General features: G+C 41.8%; 1 protein-coding gene across 2 annotated transcripts in view; it reads left to right on the top strand.

The window, feature by feature from the left end:
* Positions 1–25,533, top strand: part of MINDY3 (MINDY lysine 48 deubiquitinase 3) — a 92,430-nt gene that overhangs the window by 17,643 nt on the left and 49,254 nt on the right. The window contains exons 6-10 of one of the 2 annotated variants that reach the window (XM_067562287.1): positions 690–804; positions 1,502–1,575; positions 2,107–2,186; positions 14,735–14,805; positions 17,086–17,166. In XM_067562287.1, the coding sequence (XP_067418388.1) occupies positions 690–804; positions 1,502–1,575; positions 2,107–2,186; positions 14,735–14,805; positions 17,086–17,166 (421 nt within the window). The remainder of the gene's footprint in view (positions 1–689; positions 805–1,501; positions 1,576–2,106; positions 2,187–14,734; positions 14,806–17,085; positions 17,167–25,533) is intronic. The other variant, XM_067562289.1, reaches the window with a different exon arrangement.

Genomic DNA, 25,533 nt, shown 5'->3' with positions numbered 1-25,533 from the left:
TCCCACCATTTAGGTTAGTCACCTTATTCTTCATACTAGTTTTTCCAGTTACACTTACTCACTAGTTGAGGACTTTTTGCTTTCTCTACGGCTTTCTCTAAGACATGGCCCATTGAGGATATGACCATTAATGGCTGCCTTTCAAAGGCTTAATGATTCCTCTTAGAGTCTTCATTTCAGAGACCAGTTTGCCCCTGCAAAGAAGTGGTTTCTGATAGTCCCTATACATTGTTCATTGAGGGAAGAAAAACTCTGCCCAACCAGGTGAAACTTTTTTAAGGTTAGAACACCCTCCTCCTCCTCCCCCCCCCCCCCATTACTAATTTTACTGTACTGGCAGACCTATTAAGTCAACTGCAACTTCAGATTTGAAAAGCTTGTTGATTATTGATTCTAGCCATTTTGCCCTATTCATGTGTACATAATTTATACTAACATATTTGCATATCAGTAAAAATATCCACTTATAACAAGCTTCTCTATAGAAACCATTTATCTGTTTTTCTGATAAGTAAATACTAATAGTTGTGTGGCAATATATTAACTGCAGAGATTGCTGCAACTGTCTCAGCTTGCAGTAACACTGATGTTAGTCTGTTTTAAACAACTTAATGTTAGGACCTAATATCCTTTTTTTGTGTTTTACACTATTGTAAATCTAAATTAATTTTCCTTTTTTCTATCTTCAGCAAGCAATCATTCCAAAGCTTTCAAGAATTAAAGGATGCAGTGTGGGATCAGTATTCAGTGTGGACAAATAAATTTGGAGTATTGCTCTTTCTGTATTCTGTGATATTGACAAAGGTTTGTTTTTAAAAAAAAGATTTGATCATGTTACCCTTTTACTTAAAGATGAGCAGCAAGCTCAGAAATAAAAATTGAGTTAATTCCAGATTTAAGGGCAAGATGGGCTTCTTGTTCATGTTGTAGTGGGGCATCCAGCACAGAAATAAATTTGTAAATTGTTTATTTTTAAGAAAATTCCTTCGAGTGCCACATAGTATATTACAGGGGGGTGGGTAGAAAAGAATCTTTTTATAGAGTTAAAAATTATTTCTGTGCTGAATGCCATCCCATCCCTGCCTGTTTAGTAGGGATATTAGGCCCAAAAATCTAGAGCTCAGTTTTCATTTTAGCCTTTAGTTTAGCTGATAGCAGTGAAATCATGAGGAAGGGGGGGAAGTCAGAAAACCTCCTTGCAGTGTTTCCCCCACTGATTAATTGTGAGGCTAGCGCTTTTTCCTTATCCCTGTGGAATGAGCCACAGGTTTGACAAGATACCAGCACCATCTGTGTGGAGGCCCTGAGCATTTGTTCCAGCTTTTAAGCGCCAGTGTACGCACCCCTTACTTCTGTCAGTTACGCCACTCTGTACTGAGGCTACTAGGCAGCCCACCTTGTTATGTCTTATTTTGTATCTGCTAGCTTTAAGCTTGTATGCATTCCTTAACAGCATTATTTTTTATAAATACTCCAGTAAGTAGTTCTGCTTTTTCTCTAGGGTATTGAAAACATAAAAAATGAAATTGAAGATTCCACAGAGCCATTGATAGATCCTGTTTATGGCCATGGGAGGTAAGTTGTAAATAGTGATTTTAGTGAGATGTTTGCAATCATTTATATTTTCACTAGAATAGCTATGTTATTCAATGGTCTTCACCATAGAGTGGACTAACATACTTTCCCATGTTTCTACAAGTGATATTCTTTTAGAAATAGTTATTAAACATGCTCAGTATGAAGAGAATTCAGTTGCTATTCTACAGTAAATAAAAGCAACAACTATTGCAGTAACTTTCTACTTGAATTCCTGGAATCCCATTGTTCAGTCTGTTTGCTGCATGTTTGGACAAACCCTCTTATTACTGAATTCCCAGAAGAAGTATTCAGACTCTTATGATGGAGATGAATTGGCAATCTTATGTTAAAAAGTTAGTTTTAAACTATTTTGGGTGTTGTTGAGATATATATTTCAACTGAATGCAAAATGTTTAGACAGCAAATGCTTGATAAGGTACGAGTTTTCTCCTTTGTTCAGGAATAATTAGATTTACAGAAATAAATTGCATGTCACTTTTTAATAAAGTATATCTTTCCATTACATAGCCAAAGCTTAATTAACCTCTTATTGACGGGGCATGCTGTTTCTAACGTATGGGACGGAGATAGAGAATGCTCAGGAATGAGTAAGTTACTTCCAATTTACAATGTTTATCTTTTTTTTACACCGCATAACTGTTTGATGCAAGAAACTTTAGTTAATCAGTGTTACTGGTTCAGTAGGTGAGATGCTCTTTTGCTGTCCTTAGCTCCGTTTAGTCCTCAAGTGGAAGTAATATTTAAACACCAACCTCACAAGGATTTTGGGGCTTAATCAACATCAGCCTCAAAGATTTTGGGAGGATTAATCAGCCAATATTTATACAGTACTCTGGGATGTAAGACTAACTTCTTCTTCGAGTGCTTGCTCATGTCGATTCCAAATAGGTCAGTGCACACTCTTTGCACAGTTTTTCCTCTACTGGTATCCTTTTGCCAGAAGGTTTTTCTTCTACTGGTATCCGTAAAGTAGGCTCTGGAGCCCCCTGGAATCGTACCTTCATGGTACCCTTTGTAGGACCTCTTCAGTTCCTTCTTACTGCCTGTGATGGTTGGCTGGAATCTGTTCTCTCTTGCTCAGCATGTATCCCCTTCGCAGTGGTTATCCACGTTGTTACCTTAAATAGTTAGAGTAATGTTAAGTATTTATTTAGAGTTAGATTAGAGTAGCTTGTGGTAGGTAGATAGATCCCCGTAAGGGACATCCTTTCTTCCTGGGGCTTGCCTCAGTCCCCTGGGTTTAAGCCATATGAGGCTTGTTAGAAACCCATGCCCAGGAGTGATCCACACGCTACCTGCCTCAAGTGCCTCGGAAAGACTCACCAGAGGGACTGCTGTAAGATTTGCAGAGACTTTTGTCCCAGAAGTCAAAAGGAGAGGAGCCAGAGGTTAATGTTTATCCTCGTGGAGGTGGCCCTCCTGTTCTGACGAGCTCAGACGGACGGTGCCCAGCATGACCACCTCGGTTCAGAGTGGACCAGCATCCATTTGAGATTTGGTGCCGAGGAAGGACTCTGATTCAAGAGACCCTTGGCACTGCAGGACACCTCACAAGCATCGCACCACTCTCATTCCCGTTTTAAGGAAGAAGCGGAAGAAAACAGACAGGGGATGCTCACCAATGCCCAAACCAGACTAAGTGCAAGCGGAGTACGATCTGTGCCAAGCCACTCAGGCACTGCTTCTGCGGTCACGGTGCCATCAACTGTGGTTCCTGAAAGGGGTGGGTTGAGTCCAGTACGTATGAACTTCCTCCCCCTAGCCCCCAGGGTGTTCAAGAAGGAGGACCTACAACGTCCCTCTACTCCAGAGACCTTTGCAGCGATCAGGGAGTTCATTGAGAGCACGGTGCCATCCCTGTGAGAGAGAGCACCAGAGACCGACCCCAGTGCCGAAGAAGTATGCGGTACCTTCTAAGGGGAAGCCCGTGATGATCCCCTATCAACTGTTGCTCCAGCACCAAGGGGCACCGCACTGCTCTGGTCTCTGAGGAATGAGCACTCAGGATCTAACTCCGAGGTGGAGTCCTACACCTCCAGGCGAAGTCAGCGTCGGGAGAGAGGGAGGTACTGGAGTCTGTAAACTGCTCATCCCTTCTCCATGCCATGGCCACCCCTTGGGCATCCCAACTCAATGGCCCTTTTGGACCCCTTGGGCTTTTCACAAGCCCAGGGGTCTCATTCAGGACACTCACTTTCACTGGCATCCGGGAGCAGATACCAACAGCCCAAGTTGGAGATCATTCCCTGGTTCGATGCTGTCCTCGGCACTGAATATGATGTTGCTCCCAGCACCGAACCCAACATTGTTGACCCCAGCACTGAACTTGAACAACCAGCACCACAGGATCCCATGGGCGCAGAAGGTCAGGAGACTGCCCCCATAAGGTAATGATCCTTCTCTTCACCCAACAAGGCTGTAGAGGACCACCTTATACCTAAACCCTACACCCACCAGCTGCAAAAGACAACAGGGCCCACCAGGAAGTACTTTGGAGAGTTGCCCAAAACCTAGGATTCCAGGTTGATGAGGTCTCCGAAGGGGGGTAAACCCAATGACTGACATTTTAAGTCAGGATGAGCCAGGATAGCCCTATATAAAGACTATTCTGCATACCATGAAGGCACCATGGCAGACCCTAGTTTCCATTTCCCTGGATGCCAAAAGGGAGAGGAAGTACTTCCTTCTATTGAAGGACTGAATACCTCTATATCCATCCCTCCTCCAGAGTCCTTGGTAGTCGTGGCAGCCAATGAGAGGCAGAGGCGAGGGCACCAAGAACCTATGCCCAAAGCAAAGGAGGCAAAAGAGATGGACTTGTTTGGCAGAAAGGTGTATTCCACCAGGGGTCTCCAACTCCATGTGGTGAGCTAGCAGGTGGTGTTGAGCAGATACTCAAACACATGGGGGTCTATGCTGAAGTTCGCAGAGTCTATTCCACCTGACTTCAAGAAGGAATTCACAGCCCCAATGGAAGACAGCAAGGCAACCATACAAGCTTCACTTCAAGGGGCTCTAGATGCAGCAGCCCACTCCAGGGCCTCAGGGGTAGCAATGCGCCATAGCTCTTGGCTGCAGGCTTCGGCCCTCCTCTACGAAAGCTAACAAACCATTCTGGATCTCCCTTTCAAGGATCAGTCCTTGTTCTCAGAACAGACTGACTCAAAGCTTCATAGTCTCAAGGACTCTTGGGTCACCCTCAAGTCCCTGGGCCTACGCACTCCAGTGCCCCAGAGGAGACATTTTAAGCCTCACATGCTTCCTCACTTCTGTCAGCCCCAACAAAGACAGGACTTTGGCTGCAGGAGAGGCAGAAACTATAGAAGGAAACCTTCCCAGGCTTCCTCCAGCCACAGAACAGGCCTGTCGAAACAACCCCCAGGGCCTAAACATAACTTGAGGGTAAGTCTGAGGACAACGTACCAACCCAAACCCTGGATCCTCCATCTTTTATTTTCAAACCACTTATCCCACTTCTACCATGCGTGGGCCCAGATCACGTCAGATTGCTGGGCGCTACTCACGGTAGAACTGGGATACTATCCAATTCAGCTCCCTGCCACCCTCACAACCCCCATCCTTCTTGTCTCTCTTCAGGGAACCCCTCATGAGCAACTTTTGGTTCAAGAAGTGCAAGCACTCCTAAGAACAGAAGCAGTGGAAGAGGTTCTTTGGGAGCCAAGGGGAAAGGGATTCTATTCCCAGTACTACCTAATCCCAAAAGCCAAAGGCAGTCTCAGGCCCATTATGGACTTGCAAAACCTCAACAGATTCATGAAGAAGTTGAGATTCCGCATGGTCTCCTTGGTATCGATTATTCCCTTCCTGCATCTGGGGGTTGGTATGGACATGTACTTCCACGTGTCAATTATCCCAAGGCAAAGATAGTTCCTCTGCTTCGTAGTCAAAGGGTCTCGTGAATTCACAGTACTTCTGTTCGGCCACTTGGCAGCTCCCATAGTGCATGATGGTTTTGGCTGCGTTCTTCAGAAAATGGAATATGCAGGTCTATCTATACCTGAATGATAGACCAATCAAAGGCCTCTCCAAGAAGCAGGTGGAAGCGGACTTAAAATTCATAAGCTCGACCTTCACTAGATTGGGCCTATTTATCAATGTGCGCAAGTTAACCCTGACTTCTATCCAGAGGATAGAATTTATAGGGGCAGTCCGAGATTCGAACCAGGCCAGGACATGATTCAGGGTCCTATGCTCCATCTTAGAGGAATGGAAATGGCACCCCATTACCATGGGCATGCACTTACGTAGTCCAACGTGGTCTGAGTCTTCGGCCCTTACAGGCATGGCTGGCCTCAGTCTACCGCCTATCCTGAGATTACATCAATAGAGTAGTCTCAATCCCTCCATTCATGCTGGAAATGCTCCACTGGCGGCTAAATCCACAATTAGTCTGTGCAGGAGTCCCCTTCACTTCTGTCTTCCATTCTTGATATTGGTCACCAATGCTTCAGAGACAGGCTGGGAGACTCACCTAGGACACCTCAGGACTCAAGGGCTTTGGTCTTGGGAAGATCTATCTATCCACATCAGTGAGAGAGAGCTGAGAATTGTATGCCTCATCTGTCAAGCCTTCAATATGCACCTGGAAGGCAAATGTGTTTAAGTAAGAGACAATACAACAGTGATATTCTATATAAACAGACCGGGTGGAGCTCGCTCCTCTCCCTTGTGCCAGGAAAGCCCTCGACCTGTGGCACTTTTGCATAGCTCACGTGATTCATCTGGAAGATCTTACCTGCTGGGGTCTCAGAATGTACTGACAGACTACATCAGCAGGTCAATATCCACCCATGAGTGGTCCCTCCATCCAGATGTGGTGAACATCTTCTGGAGTTGAGGGACTCCCTGCATAGACTTATTCGCGACGAAATCCAACAAGAAATGCACCCAGTTCTGCTCATTCCAAAACCACAGTCCAGGGTCCATCACAGACAATTTCCTCATCCTGTGGACAGGGCACCTGTTCTACATGTTCCCTCCAATACCCCTTGTTCACAAGGTCCTTCTAAAAGTCAGGAAAGAAGGATCCACAATAATCATGGTAACACCGGCTTGGCCACACCAGCACTGGTATACCATGCTTCTCAAACTCTCAGTGGAGATTCCCATCAGCCTTCTGCTAGTACCAGACCTGATCACTCATGATCACAGCCTCCTTCGACATCCGAACATACAGTTCCTCCACCTCCTGGCATGGAAGCTCCATAGCTAAACCTCAGGAGATGGAATGTTCAGAGCAGGTCAGAGAAATCTTCCTGGATCGTAGGAAACCCTTCACTAGGGCTATCTACCTGGCTAAATAGAAGAGATTTTCTATCTGGTCGAAACAGAAAGGCCCTTCACCCAAACTATCATTCATACCTCTAATCTTGGACTACCTATTGCATCTTAAGCACCAAGGACTTTCGGTGTCATTGATTAAGGTCCACTTGACTACAGTAATGGCCTTTCATCCTTGGGTAGCAGGCCATTTGGTCTTTGCAAATCATACAGTAAGTCACTTTCTCAAGGGCCTTGACAGGTTATTTCCTCAGACATGTCAGTTGGCTCCCCAATGGGACTTTAACTTGGTGCTATCAGCATTGATGAAAGCCAAATGAAAGCATTGATGGAAGCAACCATTTGAACTGTTAGTAACATGCTCGCTCCTACACCTGTCATGAAAGGTAGCCTTCCTAGTGGCCATCACTTCAGCTAGAATAGTTTCAGAACTTAAGGCCCTCACATCCAAGCCTCCTTATATGACCTTCTTCAAACACAAGATTCACCTGCACCCGCACCCAGCCTTCCTCCCAAAGGTAGTGTTGCAGTTCCATTCGAATCAGGGCACATTTCTTCTGGTTTTTCTATCCAAAACCACACACCACCCGCCCAGAGCAGAAGCTTCATTCACCGGGCATTAGGAGCGCGTTGGCTTTCTATATTGAAAGAACTAAACCATTTAGAAAAACATCTCAGCTCTTTGTAGCAGTAGTGGATAGGATGAAGGGCCTCCCAGTCTCATCTCAAAGAATCTCATTGTGGATCACATCATGTATCAAGACCTGTTATGACCTGGTGAATGCACCGGTCCCAGTGCTGACAGACCACTCCACAAGGGCCCAGGCATCCTCAACAGCATTCCTAGCCCAGGTCCCGATTCAGGACATCTGCAGGGCCACAACATGATCGTCCATCCACACCTTTGTGGCATGCTATCCCATTAATCATCAAGCCAGAGATGATGTGGCAGTTGGTAGGGCAGTGCTACAGTCGGTAGTTCGTTGAATTCCGACCTCTGCTCCTATGAGGTTGCTTGGGAGTCACCTACTTGGAGTTGACATGAGCAGGCACTTGAAGAAGAAAAGATGGTTACTAACCTTCTATAGCTGTTGTTTTTCGAGATGTGGTGCTCACGTCCATTCCAAGATTCACCTGTCTACCCTTCTGTCACAGTCTGATGGCAAGAAGGAACTGAAGAGGCAGCGGGTCAGTAGAACCCAATATAGGGTGCCATGAAGGCACGATTCAGGGGGCTCCAGAGCCAACTTTACGGATACCGCTAGGGGGAAAAACCTTCCAGCGACTCTGCACGTGCCTGTTTGGAATGAATATGAGCAACATATCTCAAAGAACAACAGTTACAGAAGGTTAGTAACTGTCTTTTATGTGTACCTTTTATAATTTTAAAAAAATCACTTGTCTAACTCTTCAATTATATATTTCTATGATGCATCGATACACCCAACTATTCCTGGGGAAGGAAACGTCATCTGAGTTCCTATTAGCATATAGTTTCATGTACCTAAGGGTATAGTTGAATGTACATGGGAGGTAAAGGGAGTGCTTGCATGTATCCCAAAACTCTTCAGATTATGCAGGATGGATAGTCTCTTGTAATTGTGTAGTAAGCTTATTTTGGTTGGTTACATGGCACAGTTCTTAAGGAAAGCTGAGTTACTTCATTGGGAACACCACTATTCTTTTTCCTTCTTCCTCATTATCCTTATCTTGTCTCCTTCTTACACTACGTTTTTTTTTTTCTCCTTTGGTCTCTTCACTGTCTTCCTCTGCTATCTTGTCACCTTTACTTCTTTGGCTGCTCTCTTCAGAATTGGCAAAAGTCAAGCTATCACTTCCTCATAGAGAAGGCTTGCACAAGCAAAATGCACTTGTATGGCCCTAATCATGACTTTCTGAAGTTGGCTCCAGAGGTATTTTCCTACTATGATTACTAGCCAGTTGTCCAAGCTGCTTCTAGGCAGTAATTACTAGTCAGGGAGCTGGACAGAGCAGTCCACATATCCAGTGCCTGTTGGACTTCCTGTGCATTTGCACAGTGCTTGAGGGATACTGGTTATGCCAACAATTCTGTTTACCAGTTACATGGTATGATTAATCTTGGGATGGACTATATTAGATGTGATAAATTTAATATTAAAAGCACGTGCAGTTGAATTAGAATTTTAAAATTATACACTTGCATTTACTTCTGAATAAAAGTGTACATTTTGCAGCCATTTTAAGGATTTCTAGCTCAGTTGTTTGATATAATTTTAAAAAGTAGCTGCCAGGTCACAAACTGGTTACAAATGTTAAAATACAGTAGTAAAACATATTAAAGACAAGAACAGAGAACATCTTTTTTATCTCAAGTTATAGGAATAATATCTGTTGCACCAGAATTATCTACTCACAGGTCTTAAGTACATAACATGAAGCAGATGCAAATAATGCACATGTTAAATGTATTACAATAGACTGATGTCTCTTTCCAATCTCTCAAATCTCAGAGAAACCTAAACTTTATAGCATTTATCATGCTCTGCTCTTCTGAACCTTTCCATTTCTATCTGATCACAATAGTTCCTTCTGGCCTTGGAATCGATGCCTTGGAGTTGATTCTGCCTCCTGTGTTTCAAAAGTAGTAGTAGTTCTAAGGTAGCTCTTATTATCTAGTCTTAATAAAATCTACTGGCTCCTAGAATTTTTTTGCTAGAATACTGACAAGGTGTACTTCTTTTAAAGATTCAAAATCCTAAGGTAGTGTTATCCTGATTTTATTTAATATTAATTTATTATACACATTTACTGTGTATAAAATCAGACAAAATATCTTAACTTTTGGTATAGTTGTGACTAGATTTCTATTAATCTGTTTTTGACCCCAGTATCTTGATTAGTTTCAATGGGAACGGGCCGAGGTCCTGAATCTTAACACTAGAGATTCATATTTTAAGCAAATTCATGCTTTTGGTTATTTATTAAAAAAAGATTGAATTACAATATTCAGTAATTCAAACCTATTCTGCAGATGGTATACAGTACTGACTTGTGAAATTCTGTAAGCATCCAAAAGCCATATGGGAATATTAAGTAACTGTTTTCCTATCCATCGCTAGCCAATTCAGATTGCCCTTTGTTTTAAAATTGTTTGAATCCGTTCCACTTCCTTCCCACACTCGCTCTGTTCCTCTAGTCTTTTCTCTCTCATCACTATAGTCCTGCGTAGTTGGAAGAAGGCTTTCAGTCTTTCATGAAAAGCCATCCTTTCAGTTGTGAGTACCTAGTTTGAGATTCGAAGAGTAGGTTCAAAATAAGCTATCTTAAGTTGCTTGATTTATTTAAAAAAAAAAAAAGCATTTTTGTCGTGGACTTCGCCAGTTTTAATACCCGTTCCTTTTTGTTGGTTCAAATGCTGGGATCTAGAAAGTAGTAATTTCATGTGAATGAAACCGCTGCAAAGAGAGAATGCATTTTATTAGTATATACAATGCTGTGCCTTTTCAAAAACAGTCTGTGTCATGTAAGAATTTCTGTATTATTTCGTATCAACACAAGGTGGCACTTATGTTGCATTAAGCTTGAAGTAGCATCACTAGGTATAGTACAATAAAGGCCAGAAAAAAAGTGCTGATTTGATTTTTTTTTTTTTTTCCTCCGTCCTGCAACTTTACAAAGCATTCTTGGAAAGGTGCAGTGCACTGAACACTAACTACCTGATAAAGTAATTGCAAAAATTCTTTTAGGAAAGGACTAATTTTTTGACAAGAAGCCTGAGACCGTTGAGGGCTTTCACATAACCTGCTATGCTATCGTAGGATCTCTTCTGTTTATTTTCTGACACAGTCTCAAAATAGCAGGCAGGTCTGTGTCTTGCACTGGACCTTTCACTCAATGCTTGTTTCAGACATTCACTTTTTATAAAAACAGCTTCTCACCAGATGCTATGTTGAAGCTGAAAGGGAAAAAACCTCTGTTTGAAAATGTAGTTACCCTTAATCGCCTGCAAGTGGAGAAGAAAGATAGCTTTCCTCCTATGTCTTAAATACTAAATATCACTTGCACCTGCCTTCTTCACTATCCTCTTAAAGACACAGAATTCTGAAGTGCTTGGGTTCCTATACTGCATTTCAAAAAGTCCTTATCTAATAGACTGATTTTAAAACTGATTTAAGTGTAAATTTTTTTCCCCCCACAAAGGGAATTTGACATGTGGTATTGATATGGCCTTTTGATAGACTAGACATTTACCTCCACTTGTTTAGGGTCTAATTCAGCTAAAATTCCTCTACATGACACATGGAAGTTTTCAGTTCTGAACAAAGGCTACTCCCTTGTCTAAACCATATGTTCCATCAAATTTTGAATTGGATTTGCCACTTTGCCCTCTTCCCAAGGAAAGGGTGTGATTCTGCTCAATGTATTGCCATATATAGCAATGTAAGTGAGTAAGTGTGCTGCTTGAGCTCCAAAATGTACCAATACATGAGCAAGTTCTTTTCTGCCTGGCTGAATGTCAGCCTGGAAAGAATTTTAACAGCCTGTGTTCCAAATATACCTCCAAAATAGAGGTTAATCAGGAAGATCCTTTTGTGATAAACTGGCTTCTACAAGGTGTAGAATTTTCAGAATACAGCTGTTGGGCAACTTGGAACAAAGAAGTCTGTTTGTGGGCAACATTGGGAAACCGAGGGTAGTGCATAATAACCAACTTGCGTAAATGAAACACAGATCATGTCAGTCACCCAATCTCTTCTTTTTGATTTAGTGGAATGGATGGATAAAGGAAATGCATGGGAAAAACTATAACATTTCCTTCACACAATTCCTGTAGCCATTTTACTGCACTGGTGTTGAATTCAGCAGAATACATTTCAAGTTTGTGAAAATGCATTGCACAAAGTGTGCAAGTAAATAAGAGAGCATCCAGTGTTACAAAATTCAGGATTGAGTCTAACCAAAACATTTAAAAAAAAAAAAAAAAAAAAGTCCATTTTCTTTCTATGCAGAATGTTTTCTCTCAGTGGCTCAGTTTCCTCACTTAGCCCATAGGTAAATGCATCATTGTTTATAATCATACACACAAGTTACTGTTTATTGCTAACCTGTATATTTGAGAACTACAGTTTTAGGGGAAAGGTTCCCCAAAATCAAAGTAGCTTCCATGTAATTCTCTGAAATGTGAGTTAGGATATGTCTTCACAGCAATTAAACATTGGTGGCTGGCCCATATCAGCTGACTCAGGCTTGTGGGACTGTAAAATTGCAGTGCTGTTATTTCAGCTCAGTCTGGAGCCTAGGCTCTGAGAACCTTCCCTCTTGCAGGTTCCCAGACCTCGGGCTCCAGCCTGAACCCGAATGTATACATCACAATCGTACAGCCTTTACTCCTGAGGAAATTCTGTGTACAATATTTTAAAATTCTGCATATTTTATTTGTGAATAAATAAATGTGGAGGCTCCAGCATGGCAGTGGGGATCACAGTCTACTGGCTGCATGAAGGTGGGAGATTATCCTGCAGCCCCTCCTGGGACACGGACTCAGCAGTGAGGCTGCACCTGACCCTGACAGTACAAGCGCCGGGCCTGCCCTAGAAGCATCCCAGAGCCCTGACCCTCCACACCAAGCTCTACAAGATAGCAAGTGAAAGGGACGGTCTTGCACGCATGCCCAGCCCTGGTCTCTGATTCAGGTGTGGGGCAACAAGCTCAACCTGGCAGGATCCAAATGTGGAGGGACTTGGTGTGCAGGGAAAGAGTTCTTTGTGGGGCAATCTGGGTGTGGCCAGCTCAGTGGGGGGGGTCTGGGTGCAGGGGGATCTGGATGTACAGGGGCTCATTGGGGGTTCTTGATGCAGAGGGTCCAGGTGAAGGTGGCTGGAGTTTAATGGAGGGGGGGGGGGTCTAGGTGTGGCGACAGAGGGATTGGCAGGAGGGGTGTTTGGGTGTGGGGGACTTTGCAGGGGAGGGATCTGGTTGATGAGGGAGTAGGACTCTGGGGGGGAGGGTCTGGTTATAGCTGGTTGGGGCTTGGGGCGGAGGGGGAGGGTCCAGTTGAAGCTGGTTAGAGTCTGGGTGCAGGGTTGGGACTCTGCAGGGACCCGGCTGTGGGGAGGGTGGAGCTCGGCGGGGTATGTCTGGGTGTGGGGAAGCTCTGGATGCAAGGGATGAGGTTCAGCGGGCTGGGGGTTCGTGTGCGGAGGACTCAATGGGGAGGTTCAGGTGGTGGGAGTGAGGCTTAGCATGGGTGCCTGCATATGGGTGGGAGGGGTGATGCATGGGGGTTGGGCAGATGGAAGCAGCTCCCCCTGCAGCGACTTCTCCAGCTGAAGAGAGTTGGGGACAGGAAGTGGGGGGAGGGGCAGAGCTTCCTGCAGTCAGTTAGTCGCGTTTCTGGAGGTGGATTTGACCTAGCCCTGCCTGCTCCTTTTAGGGGAAGAGGAAGCCCCAGCCGAGCTGGGACTAGTAGCTGAGCCGGGCACAGAGTAGGAGACACTGGCCGGGGTGTCCCCAGCCCCACCTTCCTCCCCCACAAGCATTTACCGCTCCGCCGGCTGCTCTTGGTATGAAAGATGTGCCCTCCGCTGCTGAGGAGGGGAGCATGATCGCTCTTGCGGCTTCTGTTTGCTTCTCCATCAGAAAGCATTTTTCTGTGGGGAAGCAAAGAAATCTGGGGGGGATATGAATTCTGCGCACAATTCCCCCAGAAGTAAGCCTTGCAGCCTGAGTCTCGTGAGCCTGACCCAACTGAACTGGGCCAGCTGCACATGTTCGTTTACTGTGTAGATCACTATCGTGTAGATATAACCTTAAAAACCCTACTAAACAGATCTGCTCACTGTGTGTTCAGGCATGCGCTTGCTTCAGTGTCACAAATGTTTATTGCTTTTATTCATGTTCGAGTGAAAGCTGGATTCTACTCCTTTTGTTCATCAGAATTGTTTATTAAATTCTAATCAGACAGACCAGTGCAAACCTAGGGATGTTGTATTTTGGGCTGCAGAATCTTTATTATTAGTGGTTATTCCTGAGTAGAAAACCCAACTCAACTTGACTTTCAGATCCAAGAGAATGTCCAAGTCAGGCAAATCGGCAACTATTTGTAAATTCAGCACATGTAGTATGGTTCATGAGAAAATAAACATGGTAGCCCAGAGCCATTTTAAATCCTTTTCAGGATGCTGAAGTCAAAGTTTTAGTTCTACTTAGATTATACTTTTCCAAGATTCATCAACTTCAGATTATTTTTCATTCTTATTGTGGGGCTTTCTTTAAAAATAGGACTTGAATGCTGGTACTCGTGGTTGCTCTCAGTGTAACTTAATAATGAAGTTCTCCAGAGAACAATGAAATGGTGAGAAATAGCCATTTAATATTAACAACGAATATTTTGAAACCATTTGATTTTTGCACTATCCACCGTGTCAATGTGATTAGTATGGAAAGTTGTTGTTCCTTTTATTTTAAAAAATGGCAGTTTCAGGGTGATTTTTTTTTTCTCTAGAACATACTGGAATACTTCGCAAGTATTTTCTTTATCGTTGTAAATCTAAACTTTTTCAAAAGGAGCTGTTAAGTGCAGACTTCTAATAAAATTAACAGTTATTGCAGTTGTATTCATTTATGGAAAAAGCAATTTGGGTTTAGACTAAAGTCATCCTGGAATTTTTTTTTTTTTTTTAAAGCTTCCAGTTGTCCTGACCTTACTGCTTTTTTCAAGCTTTGTTAAAGTTGTATGGCTTTGTAAAATAAGGTATCTTGTACCATGTTGTTTTTGGGGAAAAAAAAGAAAATAACTTGACTTTGGAACTTCCTTTGTCTAATAAAATATTTGGGTTTTGTTTTTAAACAGAACTACTTGGTATACGCAAACAAGCAACTGTAGGCTTTTTGACATTAATGGAATCTCTAAGATACTGTAAGGTAAGCTGCCTTTTTTGCATAATTTTAAAATGATCTTTCTCTTGCAAGTTGCTCCTTAGCAGTATTCCATTAAGGCATCATCCTCTTCTGAAAATACTGCATGTAGATACTCTATCCTAAACTACTGAAGAGTAGTCTTATAACAGTTATTGAGTTTGTACTATTTCTAGCTTCAAAATGAAACTGAGGATAGAAGTCTTCAATAAAATACATGCCTAACAATCAAGTGTTAAATACATGTCTTGTGATGAGTAAACATTAGAGAATAAACTGTTCATTCTTAATAGAACAGCTTCTTATGTATGTTTTGCTCCTTTCTCAGACAAAAGAATCTGTTTAAATATGAGATTCCAACCTTGCTCAAGAATACCATGCATTTTTTAGTCCTGAATGCTTTAATTTGTGCCAGAATTAAGAAGAAAAAAAACTTAAAGTAAATTCTAGCTACCCCATCTCCCCATTTGTTAAATTTTAAAAAAAAAAAAAACCCAAAATAGCTTCAGTCATGTGGAAAATAGACAAAAATGGAATAGCTAAAATGTGTAATTTTTGCAGATGTAGCAATTTTGGTAGCAGTTTATTTTAAATTGGAGTGGCTCTTTATTATTGCACAGGTAGGAGCTCCTAGATTTGCTTTTTGCGAAAGAACTGCTTTGTAGCAAATTTAATTTAATTTAAGTAGAAGCTGGGACTGATTTATACTTAGGTTAAATCCAAGGTGACTTATGATTTTGTGTATTGTAACTTTCTAATTCCAGTTCTGGGTTACCACTGACTTATAGGTTTTTTTTAAAAGATTACTTGGTTAGTTATTTCTTGTTGGTTTTTTTGTAGTATCTCTATGCCAAAAACATTGACATCCAAGGGCTGGAACTAACTTAATATGTGCCTCACTGCATATCTCAAAATCTACTTAAGTGTTTCTAAACTCTATAGTTATTTTGATATGTGGTGATTCATAACTTAAGTCTTCAATCCTTAAGGTTTTATTTAAGGGACATTAGTATACTTTTCACTACACTTGTAATATTTTGGAAGCTTTGTTAATATTATTTTCTTTCTGTTATGCATGCATGCTTGTTACAGTAGCATTTGTGAAAGGGGTGGTTTGTTGGTGTGTTCAAACTACACTGAATCCTTTTGACTTGGCTAATGCTGTATAGAGGATTGTGTAGGCTTTGCATACATTTAAAAGAATGTTGACTATAAACCATGAAAGCCTCTTCAAAGTTTAATTACTCATTTAAATAAAAATAGATTAAAAGGATACAGCGGTGGACTAAGGTAAGCATAAGTGCATTCCAGGTAGTGCATGTGGTAGTCTGATGCCCTCAACTCACTAATCCTTCCATGGCCTTTGTAGGGAGAACTTTAACTTCTGAGGTGAGGTTAGGTTGGCTTAATGAGGATGAAGAAATGCACCAGATTGGTCTATTTTATTTTTGTCAAGTAACGTAAATGTGAGTTATTAATCACTTGATCCCTAGCCAAGTACATAAACCAAGTGGACTTCTACCTTAAGAGCCTGAACATACACATAAACACAAGAATGCAGCTACTTGCATGAATGTTTGAAGAATTGGGCTGTAAGTCTGTAACATGGGATATTGCTGCCTTCTTTGGCTGCCACTTTCCCTTATTGAAATCTTCTCCCAATGTACCAACAACAGCTGGATTGTTTCCCAAATTCTGGAGCAGTGTTAACATCCCAAATATCCAATACTACTTTTTACTGGCCAGTTGGAGTAGGCTGTTTGAGCAGTGCAATCTCTGGAGGTGAAACTGCTACATTTATTAAATTGGGCCAAATTGTGTCACTTGATGACAGATTCTTTCAGGGGACAAGGTTTGAAAATGTATGTAATATGCCACCTAAAATGTAGAATTACATCTACAAACAGATTACTTTTGCATTAACTAACTTAAACACCTAACCCATTCTTGTCACTTAATCCTTCTTTTTCAGAACAAGTTAGTAATTGTCTTGTAACTTTTTAAAAAAAGAACCATTCAGTGGTGATGGAAGGCACTTCACAGGATTGGGCCTTCTGCTGTCTAATTTCTGCTGATGATTGGATTTACTTGGCTAAATCACAGATCACCAATTATTAAATGAGGGGTATAGTAATCAAAACCAAATTTAGTAAAGTTTTTAAATACTACCTTCAAATTTTGACTGACTTTTAATTACTTTTTTAATATTCTAGATTTTGGGGGGCCATTGGGCCTTCACTATAGCTATATAGCTAGTTTATTTGTTTTTTACTACATCTTTTCTAGGTTGGCTCCTACTTGAAATCTCCAAAGTTCCCTATTTGGATACTTGGCAGTGAAACACATCTCACGGTCTTTTTTGCCAAGGTATGATAGCTTTGGTTTTTGTTATACGACCCCAGGCAGATAAATATCATACAAGTCCAAAGTTCAGATCATTGTACAGTGAGAGTTTCATCTGTCTTTAATACAAAAACTGAATCACTGAACTCTTTAAAACAAGCTCTTCCCTTAAAAACAGGTTTAACAATTTCAGTGATATCTTTAAAGTCTCTTTAAGCTTAGACTTGCATTTTAACAAAGAGAACTTGTTTTAGCTACAGATGTATTTTAGGTTTTACAGTGCCACAGCTGTTATGTCTGAAATCTTAAATTGCTATAGTTGTGGAGAGGATTGTCTGAATAAAATATCTAGGGTCCCTTTGCAATTCCACCTGTTTAAAATGGGTAAAAGCATCTCAAACCATATGAGATACAGAAATCTGTACTGTATCCATAATTAATAGAGTGTGTGCTAAATGTTTAAAATTAGTATATCATATCAAGAAACACTTTATCCTTTGGGGTGCAAGCTTTAACAATAAAACATTATACTTTAATATAAAACATTTGCGTTAACAGGTTTTAGTGAAGTCGTAAATCGTACGTTGAATTTTCTCCAGACACATTGTATTTCCATAGGAATGGTTGAGACATTTCCCCTTAAGTTTAACTTTTTACCACCTTCTCTGAAAAGATGCTTTTCGCATAAGTGTATTTTTGATTTTAGGAAAGTGGTGGCTTTTAATTTGTGGAAAGCTTTCTTGCGGTTTTGCCCACTCCTAACTCAATATCTTACAATTAAGTCTTCTTTTAGATAGTAATTCTGAAACAAGGCTTAGAACATGGGATAAAGTTAAAGCATAGAATTCTGTAGTTATTAGAAGTGGTCTCTGTATTATAGTTTTGAGGAACATTCTGGCTGCGCTCTACTGAATCTTTCTGTATTCAGATCCCTCCTAAAAACTCAATTGTGATGTGAAGCCTGCATGAGGTGAAGGGCAGAATAGCTAACTTATCAATAAATAAGAAGTTCATTTATCAAGATTTGTACAAGTGCCATTCTAACTAGCTAAATGATCTTTTTATCATCTTGTCTTTGGTCTCCCTCTTAATGTGTTCCCTCTTTGACCTTCACTCGTGATTTTTTTGTAAATTTAGGTACAGGGACTTTACTTGTTTGAGGAGTCTCATGTTGGGCATTCAGAAAAGTACTATTTCCATTAAACTACCATACATTTTCCTAACTTAAAATCCTATAAATGTAGGACTGGAAGGAACCTCAATAGATCATCTAGTCCAGCCCTCTGCACTGAGGCAGGACTAAGTATTGTCTAGACCATCTTTGACAGGTGTTTGTCTAACCTGTTCTTAAAACCTCCAATGACCGAGATTCTATAACCTCTCTAAGTAGTTTGTTCTCCATAGTCACTGAGGGCAGGACAAGTAGTAATGAGCTTAAATTGCAGCAAGGGAGATTTAGGTTAGGCATTAGGAAAAAGTTCTCACTGTAGGGGTAGTTAAGCACTGGAACAAATTTATCACTGTCTTCTTTATAACAACATTCTATGAACTTGAAAACTTACCTTGTCCCCACCCCTACCCCCTAGACTTTTCTTCCCCAGACTAAACAAACTCAGGTTTTCAATCTTTCTTTGTAGGTCACGTTTTCTAGACCTTTAATCACTTTTTCTGGTTTTCTCCTCTGGAGCTAACTGAAGCAATATTGAAACAGTTAGCAATTATCTTTGAGAGCTCATGGAGGATGATTAGATCCCAGATAACTGGAGAAGGGCAAATATAGTACCTATCTTTAAAAAGCAGAACAAAGAGGACACTAGGAATTATAGACCAGCCATCCTTACTTTGATACCTGGAAAGATATTGGAACAAATTATTAATCAATTTGTAAGCACCTAGAGGATATTAGGGTAATAAGGAATAGCCAGCATCTAAGTAGTGGCAGTAGTGCAGGATGCAAACAGGTGAGCCTGCACTCTGATCACTCAGATATTAATTAGTTCCCCTTGAGAAGGCTGATGGGGGTAATAAGACAATCAGGCTAGCCAGCTGGATGATCTAAGGAGCTGATTACCCCCATCAGCCCAAGGCTGATAGAGGCAGAAGGAAGTGTCGCGGGGGGGGGACGGGGGGGACCAGGGCTAGTTGAGCTCAGTTCCACAGAGGCTTCAAGGGATTTATCTAGTCCTCTTGTCCAAAAACCTACCGCGTGATTCAGCCATGGGCTGAGGACAGTCCTACTGAGACAGAGACCCTAAAGGTTGCTTCACAAATAGAGGAATGCTGCCTCAGACAAATGAATGCTAAACAAAGTTCAGAGGATGTTCCATAGAACTGTCCTGTTATCTAAATTCAGCTCTCCATAGCTGAACTTTGATTCAGTGGTAGCTGTCACTGCAGTTCTGGATGCTCTGCCTACCAGATGTTTACTCAGTCTCCCCCTCCAGGGAATCTCAGAAGATAAGTAGACCCAGCATCTTGGTGAGTATGGTGAATACTAGACATTCTTATTAATATAAATGGAAATATACTGGGAATTATACTGCTAAGTCTTGCATCAAAATGAAGAATGAACAAACCACATGAGCTAATATCCACATTTAATGCTCTTTTTAGGTTAAGTTACTCTAATTAGTGCTTTTCCTAAGGCATGGTTCTCACTCTTGGCTTTGAGTCTCAAAAGAATGTTTAGGGACTGATTTTTAGCAGGCTTGTTAAGAATCCTTCAGGATTGAGCACGTACCTTAAGAGGTGCCTTCTAAGAGACAATTTTTGAGACATTGAAGCATTTAATCCTCCAGGGATTAGAAATATTTTCTGTATTTGGGTTTTTTTACATAGCCTCATCTTATTTTAGATTTAATTGATTTAATTTTGTGCTTGTACAATAATTCAGGACCACTTGACTACAGGAAGAGGCTAAGTGCATGCATGCAGTTTGGGGAGTGGTATTCTAAGTGTTCACTTTCCCATTATAGATACTTTGTGCAAAGGTCCACAGATCCATTACAATGGATGCTTGATCCTGCTTGCAGCTGGGAGGCAGAACCAGATGTGTCAGTCACTGGAAGCAGGAGAATGCCCCATCTCCTGAAGTTATCCCCTGGTGGTTGTTTTTTTTGTTTTTTTTAATCTACATTGGCCAGTGGCTAACCCAGACCTCCCAGCCTCAGAACTTTTCTGAGAGAAATTCCAAATTTTATTTCAGAAATCTGACTAACAGTTTGTCCCAGTTACTTACAGTATCCCAGGGCTGCATTTTATTTTTGGGGAGATTGTCTCCTCACCTCTGGTTCCCCTTTAGAGACACTTGAAGCAGCTCTTGCCCCTGCAGAGCTCTGGGAGAAAGCTAGGCAGAGAAAGGCAAAAGGAAATGTTCATCTCCTGCTTCATGTCTTTTAAGTGTCTCGTTAGACAGTTTGGCCGGCTCTGTATGCAGGAAAGTGTCCCTTAAAATCCAGTTTGGGGAGGAATTGCCTTGGCCTAGTCTTTCCCCAGGCAGAAGGGAATATAGGCAGGACTGGAGGAGTCAGCTGCACTGGGCAAGATGCAGCCCAGGCCAGGCATGGTTCCCTCTGCCTTTTCTGCCACTAGGAAAGGAGGCAGGCAGGAATGGAAGTGGGACAAGCAATTGCCCTCCCGTCTCCTAGTTAGGAGGAAGTCAAAAGCATGCCAGATGGAAGATCACACCTTAGTCGCTATAGCTTGCACCAGCAGTTACATTTCTGACTGCAGAGCTCAATCACGTCTTCCCCCCTCGGCTTCCCTATGAGTCATGGATCTACGGCAGATGGATGCTGCCAACACCAGAGAGTGGTCAGGGTCTTTGGACCCAGCTACCTCCGACACCTTGGGGGATCCCTATTCATATCCCAGGCGAGACCTCCAGGATAATCGGAACCCTCTGGCCCATGGATCCTGTGCTGTAGAGAGAAGAGCTTCTGGAAACCCATCCTTGGAACCCCAGGCCGGTATCTTCCTTGAGAGACCCAAAAGGAGTCTGCATGGGAGAGGAGAGACAAATAAATCCAATGTCTTTGAGGACATGGAGACTGCTAGGCACTGGAAATATTTTCAGAGCAATCTCTGAAGCCAGTTTTGCCCCTCTTCTGAAGCAGGATTATGCAGATGGAGATGAACTCCCAAAAGGGAAATAAAATAAATGAATAATAAAATCAACACTATTTTCTATCCCTGCTTCCCTTCAGAGAGCAACAGGGCAGATAATTTTCAGTGCTCTGTTCCCTGTTTCAGCTTCAGGGGATGCAGCATGGCAGATCAGTGCAGAAAAGACCAGGTCATGGATGTGCTGATTCCTTTAAGCATGCTCCATAAAGGGATTTCTTTCTCTTTAGGGGAGGAAGGCCAGCATTAGAGAATTAAAATAGTAAAATATATTCTTGAAAAAAAAATTCAACAAAAAGGAAACGAGGATAGATTGTCAGGTATGCTGAGTATTGTGAAACTACCCTTAGATCTGCAGCTGCCCTAGCTAAAGTATAGCTATAGATTACTCCTCATGCACCCTGGAAAGATATAATAGGAAATATAGGGATTTCCTTCCACACCTACAAGCTGGAAAACTATTGGACTGTTGTCCCCAATTGCTACTGTGGGTTGCCATGCTCTAATGTCTAGGTTATTGTTCCTAGCTTCTTTTCCCTTTTGCCATGCCTTGCCACCACTTTTCCCCACCCATCTCCAGAAGATGGTTATAGGTTGATGGTTGATCAGAAGGACAGCAGCCCAGATGCAGAAGAACCAACCTACAGTGAGGGGCCTCTTGGCCCATCATTCTCTCTCTCTCTCGCTCGCTCGTCTCCTGGCTTCCATTTTATAAGGCCAGAAAGTTTCTCTGTGAGCACCAGTCAAAATTTAATATGGTGTCTCTAACAAAGTTAAATGTGGCTATTTTCCCTGTAGAACAGGAATTTTTTACTAGAGGTGATTTTTACCTGGAAGGGCTGCTTCATCACCGTGCAGGCCCTTTACAAGCAGGCAAGTCTAGGCTGGCATTGTCTCAGACTGCTTCATTAGGTATGAAAACGGAAAACTTTCAGGTGGTATCAGCCCAGCATGTCAGATGACAGTTTACTTTTAAGTGCCTCTCCATGGTTTCACAAGTAATGCTAACGTGTGGACAGTATTGCAAGTATGGTCCCCAGCAATCTAAAAATCATGACCTAAAAACTTCTCCCAGGAAGGAAAGAAAGAAATTGCAGGATTCAGTTCTCGCATGCAGGTCCCTGGGATTAGCTGCTCAGGAGTATCAGTTCCTAGCTATTTTAGGGCTTATCTGCATGAACACTTAGTTTGCAGCAAGTTGGGTTGTAAATCTACCCTGCACTAGCGTGCTGTGCAGTAAGTGTCCATGTAGATCAAAGCACGCTTGGGACCTTTTAGTGCACAGCAGCAGGGACCATACAGACACTTAATGCATGGCACGGTAGTGCAGGGTAGATTTACACCTCCGCTTGTCGCAAGCTAAGTGTTCATTTAGACAAGCCTTTAGTGATACAGTGGGACCCTCTACAGCTGTGCAAGAATTTCCAGAACAGATTTGTGCAACCCATGGATGTGCCATGATATGAATAAAATCATCCAACTACTTTAGATTGAAGCATTGCAACCTGCTCCCCATCCTATTTCTAGCCTCAGAGAATCGGATAGGCAGGGCAGAATCCTGTCTTAAATATCAAAAGTTCCTAATAGAGGCTTGTCTTCAAAGCATTCCTATTTTACCATCCTCCGACAACTATATTTTGCAGATCGATGGAGCCTTTTTCTTTTCCCAGCTTTGATCTTTACCATTTGATCTTACATGTGTTCTCAGGGTGTCTCTCCTAGACCATAGAATAACATAGGCTTTGGTGGAAAAGGAAATTCACTTGTCTTTTCCTGGACAATTTTTCTGATCAGGGTTCAGTACAGAGAGAAAGCTCATGCAAACACAGAAGATATATGGTTCCTGGAATATTTTGGTTCCAGGACAAAAACAGAAACGGTGCCAAGGGAGTCAGTCATAAGCCTGGGCTGAAGATGAAAATTGCCTGGTACAAGATCTCATCTCTGAAGAATGTTAACAAAAGATGAAGATGGCCATAAGGGAAAACGAGATGTTAAGGAAACAACAATCCAATTCTCATTGGAGCTTACTGGAATTTTGATTTCATGCATATGGATGCTTCATATGAGACCTAGCCAGTAATTCTGGATATCCCCTTTACATCTTCTCCCTATCTTAATCATTGGTATAGATCTAGGTCTAATTGTTTATGCTCCACTCCCACCACTTGTGACTGATTCCGTTCAGGGAATAGGTATCAGAAAGAGCACAACCTCCATCAGCTGGAACACAATTAATTAAAGTCTGAGTGCTGCTCCTTGCACGAATAGCAGACTTGGTTTTGGTCGTGACAGTCAATACGCCTGATAAAGTTTTCATAATAACTGGGAAGAACAGAAGTTCTGGCTTGGGCAAAACCAAGTTTCCTCTAGCTGTGTACTACCCATTCAGGGACACCAAGAAGATTTATATGGCAGAAGTCAGTTTAGCAGTGTAGCTCTTACACCCAGAAATACTTCTTCCATCATAAGTTAATTTGTTTGACTGGTGATTGACCTCTTTGCAACTGGAAACAGTAAAAGTGTCAGACTCGGGATGTGAGATGGTGAATGACATCTTGCAGTGCTGTATATGGTCCCTGCTATATCTCCCCATCTTTACCACTGCTCCCCAGAACAAAACAGATAGGGGGGAAAAACATCAGTAAAGCTGTTTATGCCTTTCTGACTGAGGCTATGGGCACTCAGACTTGATTGACTTAACACTGGATCTTCGGATGTTTCTATCTCACAGAAGTCTACAGTTGCAAGACTAGACCTCCATCTGGGACCAGACAGGTTTTAAAATAAATAGGATGATGTGATTAATACTCTTATGGACCCCAACAAATAGAACTTATTTTATTGACTGGCACAAAGTCAGAGCGTAACTACCATGTTAAACTAGTGAAATGTAGAATTGAATGGCAATACAGGAAGGCTTTATTGTGGATATAAAGAGTGTCCAAGCAAAAGTGTCAGGTCTCTATAGTATAATGTACAAATCTAACTTTTCTTGAACATGCTGAGAACAAATCCCAAAATTAAATGTTTTCTTAGAACATCAACCTTTATTTTAAGACCATAAAATCATAGAGCATTGAATCTCATTCTGCTCCTTACTGCACCAATACTATACTGAATCTCAGGAGGTGCTTATTCATTTCTACCCTGGATATCACTTTCCATCCTTTAGAATACGCCTCCTGAAGGCTGCAGTCTAACATCTACAAAGACTCATTTTTTTATTTGAAATTGGAATCTTTTCTGAGACTTTTAATCAGATAGGTAGTCATCACCACTGACTGCTCTAAGTAAATGAAATAAATATTCCTCCAGTTAAGCACAAACATCAAGTCCTTAAGAGTACTGACAATCTCAGTGTAGGGTAGTCATGTCACCTGTATTGAGATCTGCTATACTGCTAGTAGTTGACCAAATTTTGCATATTGGTCATCCAGTCATATCCAATGCCATTTCCTTTCTTTTGACAGAAATTTTCTCCACACCTTAGTGCCTGGGAAAAAAGGAGATATTTATATATAAAATCTACATTATTTTGGTGTCTGTATTTAAAGGACGTCCCTGCTTCCTGTCCTGGAGGCATACTTCTGTGAAAATTCTATTGAATCTGTGGACCTTAGCACAAAGAATAAGAAAAAGTAGCTGTGCTTGCATGGAGCATGGATAATTTTTCCTAATGTTACTGGAATCAAAGGAAACTCACAATTAACTCTCAGTAATATAGGGCTCGTCCTCATCAGGTTATCCTTGTAGGTCTAGACCACTGCAAAATATTTAAGCAGATCTAATTCCATTCAGTAGAGGATTGTATGAACATGACAGTAATTTTGTCCTTTGGTTTTCAAAACAGACTTTGAAAAGTCAGCCATTTAGGGAATGGCTTCACAGCAGAGTTATCTTGAGTTATTTACAAGTTACTCCTCCCTGAGTTATCTTAGCTTGAATGCGGGCAGCTAGACTGCAGAATATTTGAGGAGTTGTGTCCACATTGCTGCTGTTCTCACATGTGGGATGCTAAGACTTCAGGGGCACATCCCATAGTTTGCAGTGTTGCCGCAAGCTGAACCACTCTGGATTATTTTCCAGTGAATTGTGGGAGGACTTGTCTTGTCCGTTTTGTGAAGATGGTGGGGAATTGTGGAAAGGCATTGGAGGTCTAAGAGCACTTGACTATCATGAGCCTGTCTTTACACTGTGGAGTGTGCTAGCAGCAGATGAGTTATGCTTGCTTGAGTTTCAATCTATTGTTGTTCAAATAACAAATGT

This window comes from Emydura macquarii, unplaced genomic scaffold (genome assembly GCF_026122565.2).
Source record: "Emydura macquarii macquarii isolate MOO-44397 ecotype Brisbane River unplaced genomic scaffold, CSIRO-AGI_Emac_v2 contig_2422, whole genome shotgun sequence".
NCBI lineage: Eukaryota > Metazoa > Chordata > Testudines > Chelidae > Emydura > Emydura macquarii.
Note: the sequence above shows the minus strand (reverse complement) of the source record. Positions and strands in the feature narration are given on the sequence as shown.